The sequence below is a fragment of the Bubalus kerabau genome, chromosome 4, assembly GCF_029407905.1.
Source record: "Bubalus kerabau isolate K-KA32 ecotype Philippines breed swamp buffalo chromosome 4, PCC_UOA_SB_1v2, whole genome shotgun sequence".
Lineage (NCBI taxonomy): Eukaryota > Metazoa > Chordata > Mammalia > Artiodactyla > Bovidae > Bubalus > Bubalus kerabau.
Window position 1 is genome coordinate 107,878,134 of NC_073627.1, and position 16,405 is coordinate 107,894,538.

At 41.3% G+C, this 16,405-nt stretch overlaps 1 protein-coding gene across 9 annotated transcripts in view; it reads right to left on the minus strand.

Annotated features, from left to right (window-relative positions):
* Positions 1–16,405, minus strand: part of SMARCA2 (SWI/SNF related, matrix associated, actin dependent regulator of chromatin, subfamily a, member 2) — a 180,861-nt gene that overhangs the window by 96,394 nt on the left and 68,062 nt on the right. For all 9 annotated transcript variants that reach the window (XM_055578207.1, XM_055578211.1, XM_055578206.1 and 6 more), the window contains exons 15-19: positions 14,365–14,528; positions 12,940–13,006; positions 12,179–12,289; positions 9,332–9,574; positions 7,636–7,749 (exon numbers count right to left, since the gene is read on the minus strand). In XM_055578207.1, coding sequence (XP_055434182.1) covers positions 7,636–7,749; positions 9,332–9,574; positions 12,179–12,289; positions 12,940–13,006; positions 14,365–14,528 — 699 coding nt within the window. The remainder of the gene's footprint in view (positions 1–7,635; positions 7,750–9,331; positions 9,575–12,178; positions 12,290–12,939; positions 13,007–14,364; positions 14,529–16,405) is intronic.

The following is a 16,405-nucleotide window of genomic DNA, read 5'->3' on the forward strand; positions in this document are numbered from 1 at the left end:
ATATATATATATATATATATATATATACGGCTTCCCTGCTGGCTCAGATGGTAGAGTCCGACTGCCTGCAATGCGGGAGACCTGGGTTTGATCCCTGGGTTGGGAAGATCCCCTGGAGAAGGAAATGGCAACCCACTCTTGTATTCTTGCCTGGAGAATTCTGTGGACAGAGGAGCCTGGCCGGCCGCAGTCCACGGGGTTGCAAAGAGTCAGACACGACTGAGTGACTAACTTTCACTTTCACATATATACGCATTTCCTCTGCTTCCCAACTATACCCTGTTTCATACAAACAGAACAGTCTGAGGAAAAACCAGTACCCAACCAATATCCTCCGATTTTTTTTTTTTTTTTTTTTTTTTGGAAAATATCTTTTTAAATGATCCTGTGTGGCTGGCTTCCCTCAATTCTGATCCTGAACGGAGATTCCTAAGCGCCTAGGTTGCCTGTAGGTAACTACCCTCTGCTTTTGAAGGATGAGAGGATACTGCCTAGTGGGGACAGCAGGCAAAGCAGAGGAGTGAGCCCACAGTTAAACGCAGCTTTATGACCATCTTCTTTAGCGGCAAGGCCTTGTGTGCTTCCACTTGAAACAACGGAAAAATCCGGTTTTAAACTGTGAAAGAGAATTCACGTGCGGGTGTTTTCGCACACACCTGCAATACTTCTCACACACTCCTAACGCACGCAGTCTGCCTTGATTATTTCCTATTATTATTTTTCTTTATGAAAAAAAAAAAATCCCCAGAATACAAATGTGTAATTTTCATAATAAACATCAGATTAATGCCTAGAAATCTGCAGAATGTGATTAAAAGTAAATCAGCAAGCTGCCTAATGTTTAACAAACTGATTAAAAGTGATCAGGTTATTTTCAGCTCTGAGGACCAGAGTGAGGAGGTCACAGATGAAGAGGAGTTGAATATTCATCTGACTGTTGCTTTAGAAGGGGTCTGTCAGGCCAGCTGGAACCGCAATTAATAGCATTTTGCCACTTGTTTTGATGCAGCAAATCAGATTAGAGAAAGATGAGCTCTTTTGCAGAAAAGTAAGGAAAAACAAGTGACCTGCCATAAAGTTTTTAATGACCTTCTTGGCCAGAGAAGAACATCTCCAAGTTTTAATAAATAAGCATGCACTTAATATGGCTTTTGTGTTTTACAGACTTGATCGTGGCATGTTTTAAAGTACTTTGACTTTCTCAAGTGCTGTTAACTCTCCATGTAACTTGATCATGGTGAAGAAAATATTAAACAACTTCAGACTTTGCAAGCATAATGATAAAAATGACGCCGAGGGCTAATATTATTGAGCTCTTTCTACAGACCAGGCCCTGTGCAAAGGTGCTTGGTGTGCCTTCTCCCATTTTACCATATAAGAGCTGTAGGGCAGAGTTAAATTCAGTGGTGTTTGCATTTTACAGATAAGGAACTTGAGCATCAGAAATGTTAGGTGACTGGGTTGAAATGATGCAGCTATTCAATGATCCAGTTAGGATCAAACCAGCCTGCACTTTCTTAAGCTCTACACTAAACATAACCAAGAGGACTTTCAGGCTCCCTAGTTCTGCCCTGATGTTCATCTTCACCTGGGCCTCACTGCCAACCAGCTTGTGCACACCTTCCTGAAAGTGGGAAGCACGGCTGAGGCAAGCTTTAAGTGCACTAGGAGATGGGGCTGGGACCCTCACCCTCCTTCTCATCAGTTAGCTGCTGCCAAGAGCTGGATGGGAGGGAGTGTGGGAACGAGGCATGCACGATGATGCCATGCAGACAGGGAGGCCAGACAACCCCACGGGGCCAAGTCATCAGAGAAGTGAGCTCATCCCTAGGACCTGGCGGCTCCTGTAGAAAGGGGACCTCCACTCAACCCTCCTTCCTCACACCACTAGGGGGTCACAGACGCTGGTGTGATACGCATCATCAAAATCACCATCCCAAGTTTCACAACTGTATTTTACGTTTGCTCCTCGTAACTTCCCCAACAAATCCAAGCTGTTTTGTCTTTGTATCTTCCTATAGTCTTAGGGCTGCCTTTCTAAATCTTAACTCTTCCTGAGGGCTCTTAGTAAGGTCTTTCCTGATCACTACACCTATCAGTCAATCTTCCTTTTTATTTCTCACAAACAAGTGTTTATTAAGCTTTTTTAATGGCAATCCCTTACCAAGAATACATGTTAATGTACCTCTTCTGAATACATGCCCATATATTTATGAATTACATGCCCATATATTTATTTATGAGTCATATGCATGAACTAATATTAATGCCTCAAAACCCAAGTTAGTTTTAGGACATGGGTCAATATTAGGCACTTGTTTTACATTTACATTTCAAGGGGCCAAGGTGATGACATCTGATTTTTTAGCCAGTTATACCCTGATCCACAGGGATTTCTCACTGACTGACTCTCCTATGGCAAGGACCTTTCTTCCTTATGGGCTTCCCAGGTGGCATTAGTGGTAAAAGAACTCGCCTGCGAATGCAGGAAACACAAGAGATGAGGGTTCGATCCCTAGGTGGGGAAGATGCCCTGGAGGAGGAAATGGCAACCCACTCCAGTGGTCTTGCCTGAACAATCCCATGGACAGAGGAGCCTGGCAGACCACAATCCATAGGGTAGCAAAGAGTCAGACACAACTAAAGTGATTTAACACGCATGTACCCTGTTCACTCTATAATGGGGCTGGTGAAAATTCACACTGGGAACAGGAGAGGTGGCAGGTCTGGACTTTTCCCATTTGCCACCTACCCTTACATTATTTCTCTTGTTTTCAACCTGTGATCCTGGGCAGAATCTTTTAAAAGTCTTTCATCCATCCTGAAGGTCAGGGGTGTTACAGTTTAGTTAAAATGAGATCATCCTAAAATTCTTTTATCTGGATATGGGGAAACCCACAATGCTCACAATAGGCAGAAAGCAAAACAACCCAACTGTGAGGGTGGATGGATGACCGATGTCCCAGGTGAGGGTGCTCCCCCTCACGGTCCCCATCCCCGGGATAACTGACACAGTCTAGGCCAGTTACCTGATGGACTCTGTGACACAGGCATATATACCACATGGGTACCAGTGTCTGTCTGTATGTTAAATCAAAAAACTGTATTGTTTTTTTAATTTTTAGGAGAAAAATTAATATAAATAGGAGCTCTAAAATCTTCCTTCCACACTCCAGTGGACTAGTAGAAAGCACCCCACACATACACACACATACATACACCCATGTGTGCTCTGGAGACCCCTGTCCTAAAGCGCTTGAATGCCTGGATCCCTCAACCTGATGGGGTGGGTGACGCTGCCTTTCATTGTCATGCCATCGTTCAGCAACATTGCACGCCATGCCTCCAATTTCTGGTAAAGTTCCTGCACCTCCCACCCCCACCCAAGTGCTGTGCAGTGCACAGAGCAAGCCGTCAGAGCCACACATCAAGAAAAGGGCAGACTGACAGTGATGAGGCGAGGGAAGCCTTTGTAAGAATCACACCATCTCAAACGCTGCTGGATCTGAGTCATCTCCAAAAACCTTGATGGCCCCTGACTAGAGCATGAATCTGAAAGTTCCTCAAAGTGGGCTGATGCTGAAGGAAATAAAATCTATATATGACTCTGTAATAAGGATGATTCTCCCACCAGGTTAGGCTTATGATGGCCACTGGGACTATTATTTTCAAAGGATATTGAAAACTGGGGTGCCAACCTCATGGACATGACAATTACCTCCTAAGACTCATTATGTTGGTAAATGATCAAACTGGTCCCTTCAAGGAGCCAAATCAGGTGGTTACAGTGGCCCAGAGCCTCCTCCTATATAACCCGGGAAAAGCTTTCAACCTTTATTCATAGTTTCTCCCTAAACACAATTCCTCATGTATAATTCCCCTTCCAAAAGGATGTATTATTAGAACAGGAAACCCAGACTACTGTGTGTGATACATTATCACTTTGTGTATTGAGATTTCCAAACAATAATATTAAATTTATTAAAGTCCCGGGTTCTGAAATCTATGGCATGAAACCATACGTTAGTTTCTTACCAAGTTATGTACACATCTACCATATGACCAAGCCACTCCTACATACTTCCTAAAGTGAAATGAAAACCTATGCTCACACAGAAGCCTATACACAAATGTTCACAGCAGACAAGCATAACTGTCAAAAACTATAAACCACCCAAATGTCCTACAATTAAATTGATAAACAAACTCTGGTGCATCCATGCAATAGAATACTATCCATTAATAAAAATGAACCAGCTACTGGTACATCCAACACCTTGGATGTTTCTCAAATTCATTATGCTGAATGAAAAACCAGAGGCAGAAGGTCTGATGGGACATATGGTCTGATTCTATTCCTAAAACATTCTGGAAAACACAAAGCTATGAGGATGGAGGATAAACCATCGGTGGTAAGAGGCTGAGGGCAAAGCGAGAGCATGCCTAAAGAGTGACAGCACCAGGGAATTCTGGGTGGGTGGGGGGTACGGGGAGACAGAATTGTTCTGTATTTTGATTGTGATGCAGTTAACATAACTAGGAGATCTGGGTTCGATCCCTGGAGAAGGAAATGGCAACCCACTCCAGTACTCTAGCTTGGAAAATCCCATGGATGGAGGAGCCTGGTGGGCTACAGTCCATGTGGTCGCAAAGAGTCGGACACGACTGAGTGACTTCACTTTAACGTAACTGCATTTGTCAAAACTCAGATCTATATACCAAAGAAGAGTGTATTTTATTATATTTAAATTAACAAGTAAAATGGAAATCTACTTCCATAATTGATTCTTTTTCATGGAAACATTTGAGCGTTGCTTCTATAAAAGATTTAGCCTTTTGTGGCCATCCGCCACAACGCCTTTCTAGATTCTTTATACAGCCTGAGAAAGACATACATGTTTGTGGCTACCAGCAGATGGTGGCAGAAGAAAGCTCCTTACTCCCAAAGATAACACTTAGATGGTCGATTTTCCCCAGATCAAAGTCCTAGCAAGGTAGAAAGATCAAAGCGTGGACACTGGCCAAACCACATTAACAATGGCTACACACACATGCTAAGGGATTAGTTCATCACCTTAAAAGGGTGATGGTAAAATGCCAGGACCAGAGGACACCGAGAAACGTGACGGGAACAGGAAAGCAGAACCAAAGTCATAACAGAAACAGCGGTGCAAGAGGAAGGAAGGACTCGGGGGGCAGCTGTCATCAGCTGAGCCTTAACGCGTGCCAGGCATTGCATTACGAGCACTGCACCCATCTAACCCTCTTCTATAAAGCATGTATTATCTATTTCCTAGCTCACTGCTGGGAACACGGAGACCCACTGGTTTAAGTCACATGCCAAGAGCACACAATTAGCAAGAGACAGAGAATGCAGTGGGGACCCAGGTCCACGCTGACAGGCAGAGGCCATGATTTCCACTCCACCAGGTTACCTCCAGAAAAGGCAGCTTATCCATAGATTAAACAGACACACCTCGGGTATAGCACAGGTTCAGTTCCAGGCCAACACACATAAGGTGCAATAAAGTGAGTCATATAAACTTTTTTGTTTCCTAGTGCACGTAAGTTATGTTTACACACTACAGTCTATTAAGTGTGCAACAGCACTGTGTCTAAAAAAACACTACATACCCTAATCAAAAATACCTCATGTTGTGGAAAATGCTATCCTCTAAGCCTTCAGTGAGTCATAACCTTTTTGCAATTGTAACATCAAAGATCATGGATCACAGATTCCCATAACAAATTTAACAATAATGAAAAAGCTTGAAATACTTCAAAAATTACCAAAATTTGTGACACAGGGATATGAAGTTAGCAAATACTGTTGAAAAAATGGTGCCAATAGATTTGCTTGAGGCAGGGTTGCCACAAACCTTCATTTTGTAAAAAAATGCAATTTTTCAAAATGCAAACAAGGTATATATATATGGGTATTTAATATACCTCAAATATAAAAATTTGGGTATTAAAGAGTACAAGTGTACTTAATGCAGGAAACATGCTCTTCAAAATCTAATTTTTTTTAAAAAATTTATCAATACTCAGGAAGTTTTCTTGAGAAAAGAGCCATGAAATAAATGTTTTAGTAAAGTAAGGAATTCCTTTGTGATATAACCAATCATCCCATGATCCTTATGCTGCAAAAGTCTATATTTTAATCAAATGGACTTCTTAAAAACAGGGCATACTTTCAACTTGTAATATTTTTTAAATCTATCTATATTAGCCAGTCCTGGAAATCAGTAAACAAGATTTAGAAGTTTTATGGGATGAATAAATGAGTAAGTTCAGATAATTATCTTTTATTGTATTTGTTGCTTCTAAAGAAACAAAAGAAAGAATGGGGAAAATTAAAATCTTTAACATTTCATTTCTGTAAGTTCTGGATCTCAGTAACACTAAAGGAAGCTACATGACCACTGTACCCATTCCCCAGCTTATTTAGTAACTAAGGTCCACCTTGAACAGAAAGAGGTTATCCAAAGATGTGAAGACCATAAGAAGTCAAAAAAATATTGACAGCATTCAATCCCCAAGATGCATTCACTAGCAAAATAAAATACTTAAATATTTGGGTTTTCACTATGATAAGCGTGGTAATAAGAACAGTGTTAATATTTAATTTTTCTCTGACTGCTAAAGATAGGGGATTAGGGGACAAAATTCTCTCTTAGTAATCAACTTTGTACAATATCTTGCCAGCTCCCACTTAAAAATGAATAGGATGAACCAATCTGTCCAAAAAATAGAGTCATTACACAGAAAAACACAGTGATGCAAAACACACATTTCAGAATTGGCTCCTCTAAAGAGAAAAGTTACATCAAACTAACTCACGCAGCAAACAGTGCACAATGCCAAATAATCTATCTGTAAGAAAATGAAACGCAGAATTCCAGTGTTTAGAACTCCAGCAGTTCCAAAATATGATGAGAAACATATTAAACTAATACCCAAATCCAGTCCAAAAATGTGGCGCTAAGGGCTCAAAAAGACATCCTAAAGCCCTGAAAAATCAGTGTCCAAAAACTAATCTGAAAAATATTTGCTTAAGATGTTCATAGAATCTTAATTAGATGATGTATCTATAATAAGAACCCTATTTTTCACTTACTATCCGAACAATGACATCCCAAGCATCCAACATTGAACACATTTCCGGGAAATGTGGCAAGCATTTACTAAGCCTTCTGATAAAGATACAAGCCCCGAACTCATAGCCTTACATGGCTCAAAGCATAACACTTTTATGGCGCCTGTAAGAGTGAACTCAACAAGGTTAGTAAAATTAAAAAAAAAAATTCTAAAGTTAAAATAGAATGTCTATTCATGTACTGTTAAGTTAATGTAAGTTAAAGCTAAAATGTAATGAGAGTGATTTGGTAATTTTCAAAAATCTGTCCCCAAACCTTTGGAAACCAAGATGAAATGTTCAAATTTCCATTCTCTCTCTACACTAAACCCTCCAGCTTCTCTCTAACAACTACAACAAAAAAGTCCTTTAAGATATTTTCCAGTTACCTGGAACTAAAACACAAGCCTGCTATTTCAGAAACACCATTTCAGGGGCAGGTAATTTGAATATAATGGCAGGGGGAATAAATCACAACTTTTGAATTTGTAACATACCTTTTCTGGAAGCTGAGATTCAACTTCTTTCTTCAGTCTCCTCAGTAAGAAGGGTCTCAACACCTTATGCAGACGTCTGATGATCAATATAGTTTCTTCTTCATTTAAGTCCACCTGCAAGAGAACCTTAGATGAATTTGATCCTTTTTTTTAAGGTTATTTCATGTAATAACTCTTTATATTTATTATTGGTTTCAATATATGTCTGAAATTTTATGTGCATTAAGGCCAGGTTTACACCCATCATGTACACCTCAGAATTCTGTTCCCACCTGCCTACCAGGCTGTAACAGAACAGCCTCTAAACAAATGTCTTTGTCTGAATGCTGACTTCTATGGCAAAGAGTTCAGAGCCACCAGTTTCAGACTGGGAGTGTTAACAGCTCAGAATTGGATGGGATATGATTGTGACAAAGGCTGATTGAAGACAGAGGTTGAACACGAGTGAAAGGGTAATAGTTAATGTGTTCTTACTTAAAATCGAGGGCTTCCCTGGTAGCTCAGCTAGTAAAGAATCTGCCTGCAATGCAGGAGACTCGGGTTTGACTCCTGGATCGGGAAGATCCCCTGGAGGAGGGCATGGCAGTCCACTCCAGTATTCTTGCCTGAAGAATCCTCATGGACACAGGAGCCTGGTGGACTACAGTCCATGGGGTCTCAAAGAGTTGGACACGACTAAGCGATTAAGCACAGCACTTAAAATTGAAGCAGTAAGTTGGGCTCTTAAATTTGTCTCAGATGCAGAAAAATATGAACGGTACAGAGCTTGAACATGAAAAGAACAAGAATAAATACAGTTTACGCTGGTGGGTTGCTAAGCCCCTCTACCTGATTGCTCTGCTCTGCTGTGACTGTGTCAAGTTCAGTCCTATTTGTAAATCCTCTGCGTTCTCTTTCACCTTCCTCCACTAACCTCTAGGGGGCAGAGCTGATTGATGTTACCTTCTTCAAATGGGCAAGCCAATGAATTCCCGACAAACGGCAAGGATACCTATAATATACCTCAAAATTAAAGGGCCAAATGGTTCCAACACAAATATCCATAAAGCATTTTAAGTGCTTTTTCATTCCTATACTTAAGAAATCACTAATCAAAAGGACAGGTTCCTGTTTCTAATAAATGAATTTTTAAGAGAAGGCAGAGAAAGGGATAATAATAAGAAATTTGAAAACAGCTACTCCAAGGTTTGCGGAATATTTATATATGCACAAAACTGAGATTCACACTAAAATCTGAAAACAATGTATACAGAAAATAATTATAAACTACTTTGGCTTTACACACAAACTCTTAATGTGGAAATGGTTTAAGGGGAAGCCCAAGTTTATAACAAGAAAATTTTTTTTTTCAAGGTTTACATTTGGTTGGTTGAGCTGTGGTTAAACACACTGAACAAGTATCTCTGTATCTATCCTCCCTGTGGTCCACAGCATTTAAGCATTCCACTGGTCAGGAACACCCTCTGCTGGCCTAGCTAACACAATGGCGAAAGACAATGGGATTAGGACACCCTGGATCCTAGGATCACTTACCCATTACTGGATCCATTCTCTCAGGATGGAAAAATATCCCTGGAGTGAACGCATACCCACCCACTGACTGGCTTCCTGATATTTTACAACACCATATCAGCCTTAGGTCCTGTCATTTCATTTCTTTGTCATGCAGCGGGGAAAATAAATGTTAGGCCAGTACCCTCTCTCCAGTCATGGCAAACGGTGCATTAAACCACTGCTCAAATGTGCTGCAGCTCTTAAAAATGGTGGGGAGGAGGAAGTTGAGGAGGGCCCAGAGTTCCGGGAGCTTATTCTGCAGTGGGGTCCCGGTCAGGAGGATCCTTCTGGGGGCCACGTAGTGCGTGTTGAGGACCTGCGTCAGCTTGCAGTGGTGATTCTTCATGCGGTGGCCTTCGTCCACTATCATGTATTTCCACCGGATCTGTAATGCAAGAGGAAGGACCAATGTGGTGAGTGAGGGAAAACACAAGTATTCCCGAGAGGCAAGTGGTAATGTGGAAAACCAAAGAGCTCATGCTTGGTCCAGGCTGTGGCATGATACTCCTCAGCATAAACACCTCTCAGCAGTTTATTTCCTATACCTGACAGGTCATGTCACGCACCATGTAATGATGGGATGAAATAACAAAATGCGATCCCTAATTACCTTTTCACAAAGAAGGCAACTAGGGCCCAGAAAGAAACAGTCAGGCCAGGACTAGCTCCTGTGTCTTCCCATCCAGTACCTCTTCTATCAGTGCTCTGTCATGACAGCCTGCCAAATTTAAAGGCTACATAACCACTGCTCATTGAGTACAGAATATAGCTCCCCACTTGAAGCAGAGGTTAATGACTGATTCCTCCAAGACAACATCAGCAAGTACCTATAGCAGAAGATCTCTGGCTTCATGCCCTTTTTCTATTACCTCGGCTGACTACTACCTTCAGGGCTTGGCTCCTGTTCTTTTTTTCTAATTTGAACTTAGTGGCTAAGATTTAAAAGTTGGAATATTTCACCTAAAAATCTGGACATCCAGCTTCTTTTAAAACATTAGAAGATCTAGCAACCTGGACTCTCTTACTTCACACGTATTCCTGACCTGCCAGGTCCATACCTGCCAGGTCTAGGACCCCGGTTTCAAGACGTTTAAAATGAAAGGACAGACTCACTGGCAGAGAGGGCAGTACTAAAATAGCATTGTTCTGTTTATGCCAAAACTTCAGAATTAAACACAATATATTCCTCCAACATGACTGTCACTTCAAAAATAAAGAATGACCATATGACACTATCTCCCTTTCTAAGTCTACACACAGTCCCCTTCCCCTCTCACATCTGACCCTTCAGCCCCCTCCAAGGTCACGTTTCTCAAAGTGAGAACAATAAGGAATATCCCACAAAGCCTATCCAATCCCCACAAAACAGTGGCAATGGCCAAGAAGAGCATCTGGCATTCAGATGTCCCTGGATCCCGCTGCAAAGCTCTTAGACAGGAGGGAAAAGCAAAGAATTCTATGAAGTCTCGCCTTCCTCAGTAGAAGCACCAGGAAAATCAGGGGAAAAGGAATAAAACATCACTCAGAAAGGGATGTCCAGGTAAAAGAAACTACCAGAGGTGTTTTGGGGTTTTTTCCCCCCCTTCCTCCACCTCCACTAAGAAAATTCCTTAAGAATAATTAAAGTTATACAATCAATTGTCCCAAACTTACCAATAAAAGAGGCCAGAAGATAAAAATGTACTAATCAATATACTAAATCCACCTTCCTGCCTAATTTAGCCTATGAAATAATAAGGAATTGAAGGTCTATAATTTTGCTATCGGATCTACTGCTAATTAGGTCTTCCACTCAAAAAGAACTACTACCCCTTTCCAGATTTTCATTTCTCCAGAAACAAAGGCAATACATCTCGTTACCAGGCGTCTCCGATGAATTTTGAAATGCATATGCAGAACACACGATACAAATTTTCTTAAAAGGATCTCAAATGTACACACATATTCCCACAGTTATACTGAAAACATGTCATTTTTGACACTGCCAAATCCATCTCAGAGTGTGAAGAAGACGAACTCACAGCATTGTTGCTGGTGCCGTCTCAATTATTAAACCTCCCCTGGGAGCACGTTTCCTTTATGTATTTCCTAGGACACCATGAAGGGAACTCTCCGTTCCCAGGGCAAAGGTTTAGTGCAGAGATTGAACAGATCCCAGAAATAGTGATTCTGTTCAGTTCTGGCCATAACTTAGTTTCAGATTATAATGCTTTCAAAACACCACAGCATAAAAGAAATTACTAAAGGAAAAAAAAAAAAAAAATGAAGTTCTCCTACTTGCTCCATGACAGAAACTACTCCCATCATTCTACATGAATATATTTGGAGGCAAGATGACATAAATGGAAAAAAAGATTCTATTTTTTGGCTAACGGACAGTTTAGGACCTATAAATTAGCAGATATGTAGGTCGCAGGTAGAAAACAACTCTTTCCCGGCTCCAAATATATAGTCATGGAAACAACCCAGAGTCATCCAAACAATAATAGCCCATTATTTCACTGGAAATCAACATAAAACAGGGAAAGCACAAAAGCTACAGCTTGGATAAACGTTCATATGGAGAAGACCATATGGAGAGATGCCTGCTCATCTCTGGAGAGACAAAGACACAAGAGGCATGAAGTTCCGCTGCTGACAATATCCCAGGGCAACAAAAACAATTATTTCTTCCACAAGCACGATGTTCAGAGCTGTTGGAGAGAAAAAGAGTTGCAGAAGGAACCCAGGTAAATTCTTTTAAGAGATGTAAACTCATTAACTACAACAGGATAGGTAAGAGTCCCAGGATCACTGACATGCAACAGAAAACAGCATACATAAAATTAAAAACCCATGACCAAAATATACCTGACTCTGAAAGAGAGAGAGAGGGAGAGGGCAGTCATCTAATGAGCAAATTATAGTAGTGAGTATAATTTGGGGAATATTTTAACATTCCAGTTGCGATGGTCCATAATTCGAGACAAAAGAATTTTTTTAAACATACCTTTGCAAGAATGTGCTTGTCTTTTATGATGTACTCATAAGTAGTCAGGAGGACGTTGAATTTGCCACTCCGTAGCTGGGGGACAAGAGAGCGACGCATGGCAGGGGTGCCCTGAATGGGAAGAAAATACAGATCTATATTACCCCAGGGAAGGTGTGCATTGTCTCTCACCACTCATGGCTTAATGGAGCCCAGACACATGACCAAGGACTGCACGTACACGCAATTATCATATATAGATCCATTATCCAGGAGGAAAGTACTTGGCAAAATTGCCCACGTCTGGGTACTTTTCAGACTCTTGTGGAGAGGCTTTCCCACTGCAGACCAAGGGAGGGCAGGGAGAGAAAAAGAAATTATGGTGACCCCAAGGTAGCAGAGAACCCGCTGCTCTGCTGAAAGGCTCCATTTCTACAGGGGCGTCCAGCCGGCGCTCGGCTGTCTGGGTAATTGCCTAACTTTGCAGGAACAGTGGGCATGGTGCTGGCATGCGGGATATGCGATATTTGTCATTTGTATTACTCTCATCAGAAACCTCGCAATATGATAATTAACAATTTTCTTCTGCATTTCACTATCTGAAAGTAATTATGGTTTATTACAGTAATCTTCTTGGGATGATTAACTCTCACTGTTTAGTACATGATGTACATGACAAAACTTTACAACCAAATACAGTTCACAGATGTGCACAAGGAATGAAGAAAATAGGGTCTATTTTTTGCTTTTCCACATTTATATATAAATACAGCATTCCAAACCTTGTAAGAAATCTTCACCACAGAAGGAGCCCATTTGTCAAATTCATACGTCCAGTTAGATAGAGTCCTGTAGAACAAAACAAAATACAGAGAGATGTTTGTATAAAAGTCTGTGGTTAAAAAGATGTTCTCACTCACTTTCAGGCCTCACCTTGAAAGAGGACAGAGAATATAAAATATCTCAACTACACATTCATTTTAAAGGTGTGGAAATAAGAGATAAGTTAGAAACAAGTGCCACAAAGCGTGACAAGTTTGAGGATTCATAAGAAATCTCATGAGAGGGAAAAAATTAAAGAATGCATGAACACAGAGGACAAAAAAACATCTTATTTTTAATACTGAAAGACAGCAATTACCACAGTGATTTGGGGACTCTAAAAACAGCCATATAAATTCAGAGAAATTTGAGTCAGGAAAAAAAAAAAAATGATAAAAGCACATGAAAATACTAAATAAATCTGCCAGGAGGGAGCAGGGGGAAAATAGTAAACGTCTTAAAAAAAAAATCCCCCAAACCGTCAATGTAATCTATGACTCAGAACATGCAAAATATAGATAAAAAGCAAAATACATGTTCAAGATGTAGATAACATGGAAAGGATGTCTAAGTACTATGAGTTCAAATAAAATGGATTTAAGAGATCTGTGAAGAATTCTCATTTAGGCAAAATTTGAAGGAAACACTAAAACAGAATTTTTACTTTTTCTCAAGGTCCAAGTCTATAATGAGCAGTGAGATCTAGAAGAGGACCTCAGTGAACAGGTTGCACTTGTGTGCAACCTCACACCACAGTCAGATGCACTCTCATCCAAGGAGGGTAGTTTTGAACAGGAATTCCTTTCTGCAGGTATGTCCACTCAAAACCCGCAAGGTCCATGCAGTGGACAAGGCACTGGAAATGTGATGGAAAACAGTGAAGACCTGTCCTGACAAAGTGGCATCACCACTGCAGATAAACCACAGTACTGAGGGCAGCTTAATACAAAGTTCAGAGTCTGGATTTTGATTTAGACTCTGCTTTAAAGGGGACACTAAAGGAAGATCTAAGAATATACATTTTTTTGAATATATGTAGCCTTTTAGAAACAGAAGAAAAAAATAGGAAATCTTAAAAAAATCAAAACTTTCAGCTTCATGAGCCACTTTAGGTGTGATAAAGAATGAGACCCACTGTGCAGTGTGCAGGCTGTGTAGACTGCAACAACACGAAGGGCTGGAAAAAAATCACTTCATTTTGTGCTTATGTAGCCAATCAAAGAGGCCAGGGTGGGAGAAAGGGTGGGAAATGAAACATCTAAATCCAGATTATATGCTCTTGATAATCCCACTACAGGCTACAACTCTGCCTTAAATGACAGATGACAAATAGGGCAAGCTCTAACATAAAGAAAGATAACTGCAGAATAAATGGCTTTACTTACGAAAGGGGAACAATGATGAGATAGGGGCCATTGAGTCGTTTGTGCTCCATCAGATAAGTGATGAGTGCAATGGTCTGTATGGTCTTTCCCAGCCCCATTTCATCAGCTAAGATTCCGTTCAAATTGTTATTATACAGAGAAACCATCCATTCCAGGCCCTGGAGCTGAAATGAAGAGTAATTGCTTCAATTATCCAAGATCTGCACAGGTAATTAATACTAATACAACTCAAGTGGGGCTGCGACTTCTTAACTCCTCCGAGCTGTACGTCGGATTTCCCACAGTAGGAAAGTGGGGGAAGCACCAGCACAAAACGAAATTCAACTGTGAGCCTGTAATCACCCCACTGCTTGGCAGGTGCTGAGTGCTAATCAGATTTAGAAGTGATGGGCTGGAGCGTTCTGGGGGGATTTTAAGCAGCTTTACCATTCATCCCTACTTAGCATTTCACAGTATATGGCATTCTAGAATTATTGGAGATGAACAAAACCCAAATGAAAATCCATTCCAACCACTCCAAGAACAAAAAGCCAATGTGAGAATTAAAGAAAAACAAGCCAGAAGGCAGGTTGGGCATGGAGATCACAGGTCATTAGAAACAGCCTTCCTGGTAATAAAGAGCCTGTCAGCCCCTCGGGGGTGGGATCCCCTCAAGTGAGGTAGCAGAGTGATCACAGAGCCAGGGGCATCTGCTGGCGGAGAAAGCTCCCAGGCCTCACAGGGAAACTCCGCAATGCAGGTGCTCCCCAAAGGCAGCTGACCCCAGGAAACACCCTCAGCACAGTTAAGTACAAAAGCACAGCACCAGAGACACAGCTTTGGATTCCCACGTTACACACAAGAAAGAGTGGGTGAAAATACAAAATTGCTCAACTTTCCTCTCCAACCACCAACTCCCTTCCACCACCGTTATCACAGATGTTAGTTTAAATGAGAGGATTAACTCTGTCTGTCTCTCTATATATACATATGCATGTGTGCTCAGTCATGTCCGGCTTTTTGCAACCCCATGTCACTGTAGTCACCAGGCTCCTCTGTCTATGAATTGTCCATGAAACTGACCTCATTACAGACAGGTCAAAAGAAACATGCATTATGTTTACAGCCTGCTGCTGCTGCTGCTGCTAAGTCGCTTCAGTCGTGTCCGACTCTGTGTGACTCCATAGACGGCAGCCCACCAGGCTCCCCCGTCCCTGGGATTCTCCAGGCAAGAACACTGGAGTGGGGTGCCATTTCCTCCTCCAGGGCATCTACCTGACACAGAGATCAAACCTGCATTTCTTGTGTCTCTTACTTTGGCATGAAGTTCTTTACCACTGCACCACCTATGTGTGTGTGTGTGTGTGTGTGTAATTGCTACAGTCAATTTAGCTTGCTAATGAAGTTATGCTTAGGGAAACGTTAATTTTCATTTCTTTCATGTAAAAACAAGAAAAGTGATTCTTCCATTTTCAATATTTATTAAGTGGTGATTCTGTGAAAGGACCAGGCAAGGAGCTACAGCACATGGATATCCACATATGCAAGATGCATGCCTCCCTTCTGAAGTTTACAAAGAGAAGCCAACAGGCCATTCATGCACCAAGAAGCAGTTGGCAGTGCGAATGTCATATTTATAAAATTGTATAGACCAGAATTTTTCTTGGGATGAGCAACTACAATGGTTTGAAGAAGTACTTGGATAAGCTTCTTGGGGTGCCTTGTACCATGCAAGATTCTGAATCATCCTAAAGGTTTTTGCAGAACAGCAGTAATACCAAGAGATGAGAAGAACAGAAAGAGGCCCTCAGGGGATGTGCAAAAGAGAGAGGGGCAGAGGAGGAATGGTGGGAACCCAGAGTGCTCGGTGGGAGGAGCTGCACGCCTGCAATGTGACCCCGAGACCACCCGACCTTTAGGAGTCAGCTAAATGCCAGACACATTTGGACACTCAATGGGAGTGGATTTCTTTCTCTATTTGTTAATGAAAATTGGCAAAGGAGCTGAATTTTGCATCTGTTTTAATCCCAGGTAAAAGAGAAGCAGAAATTGATTTCATCAG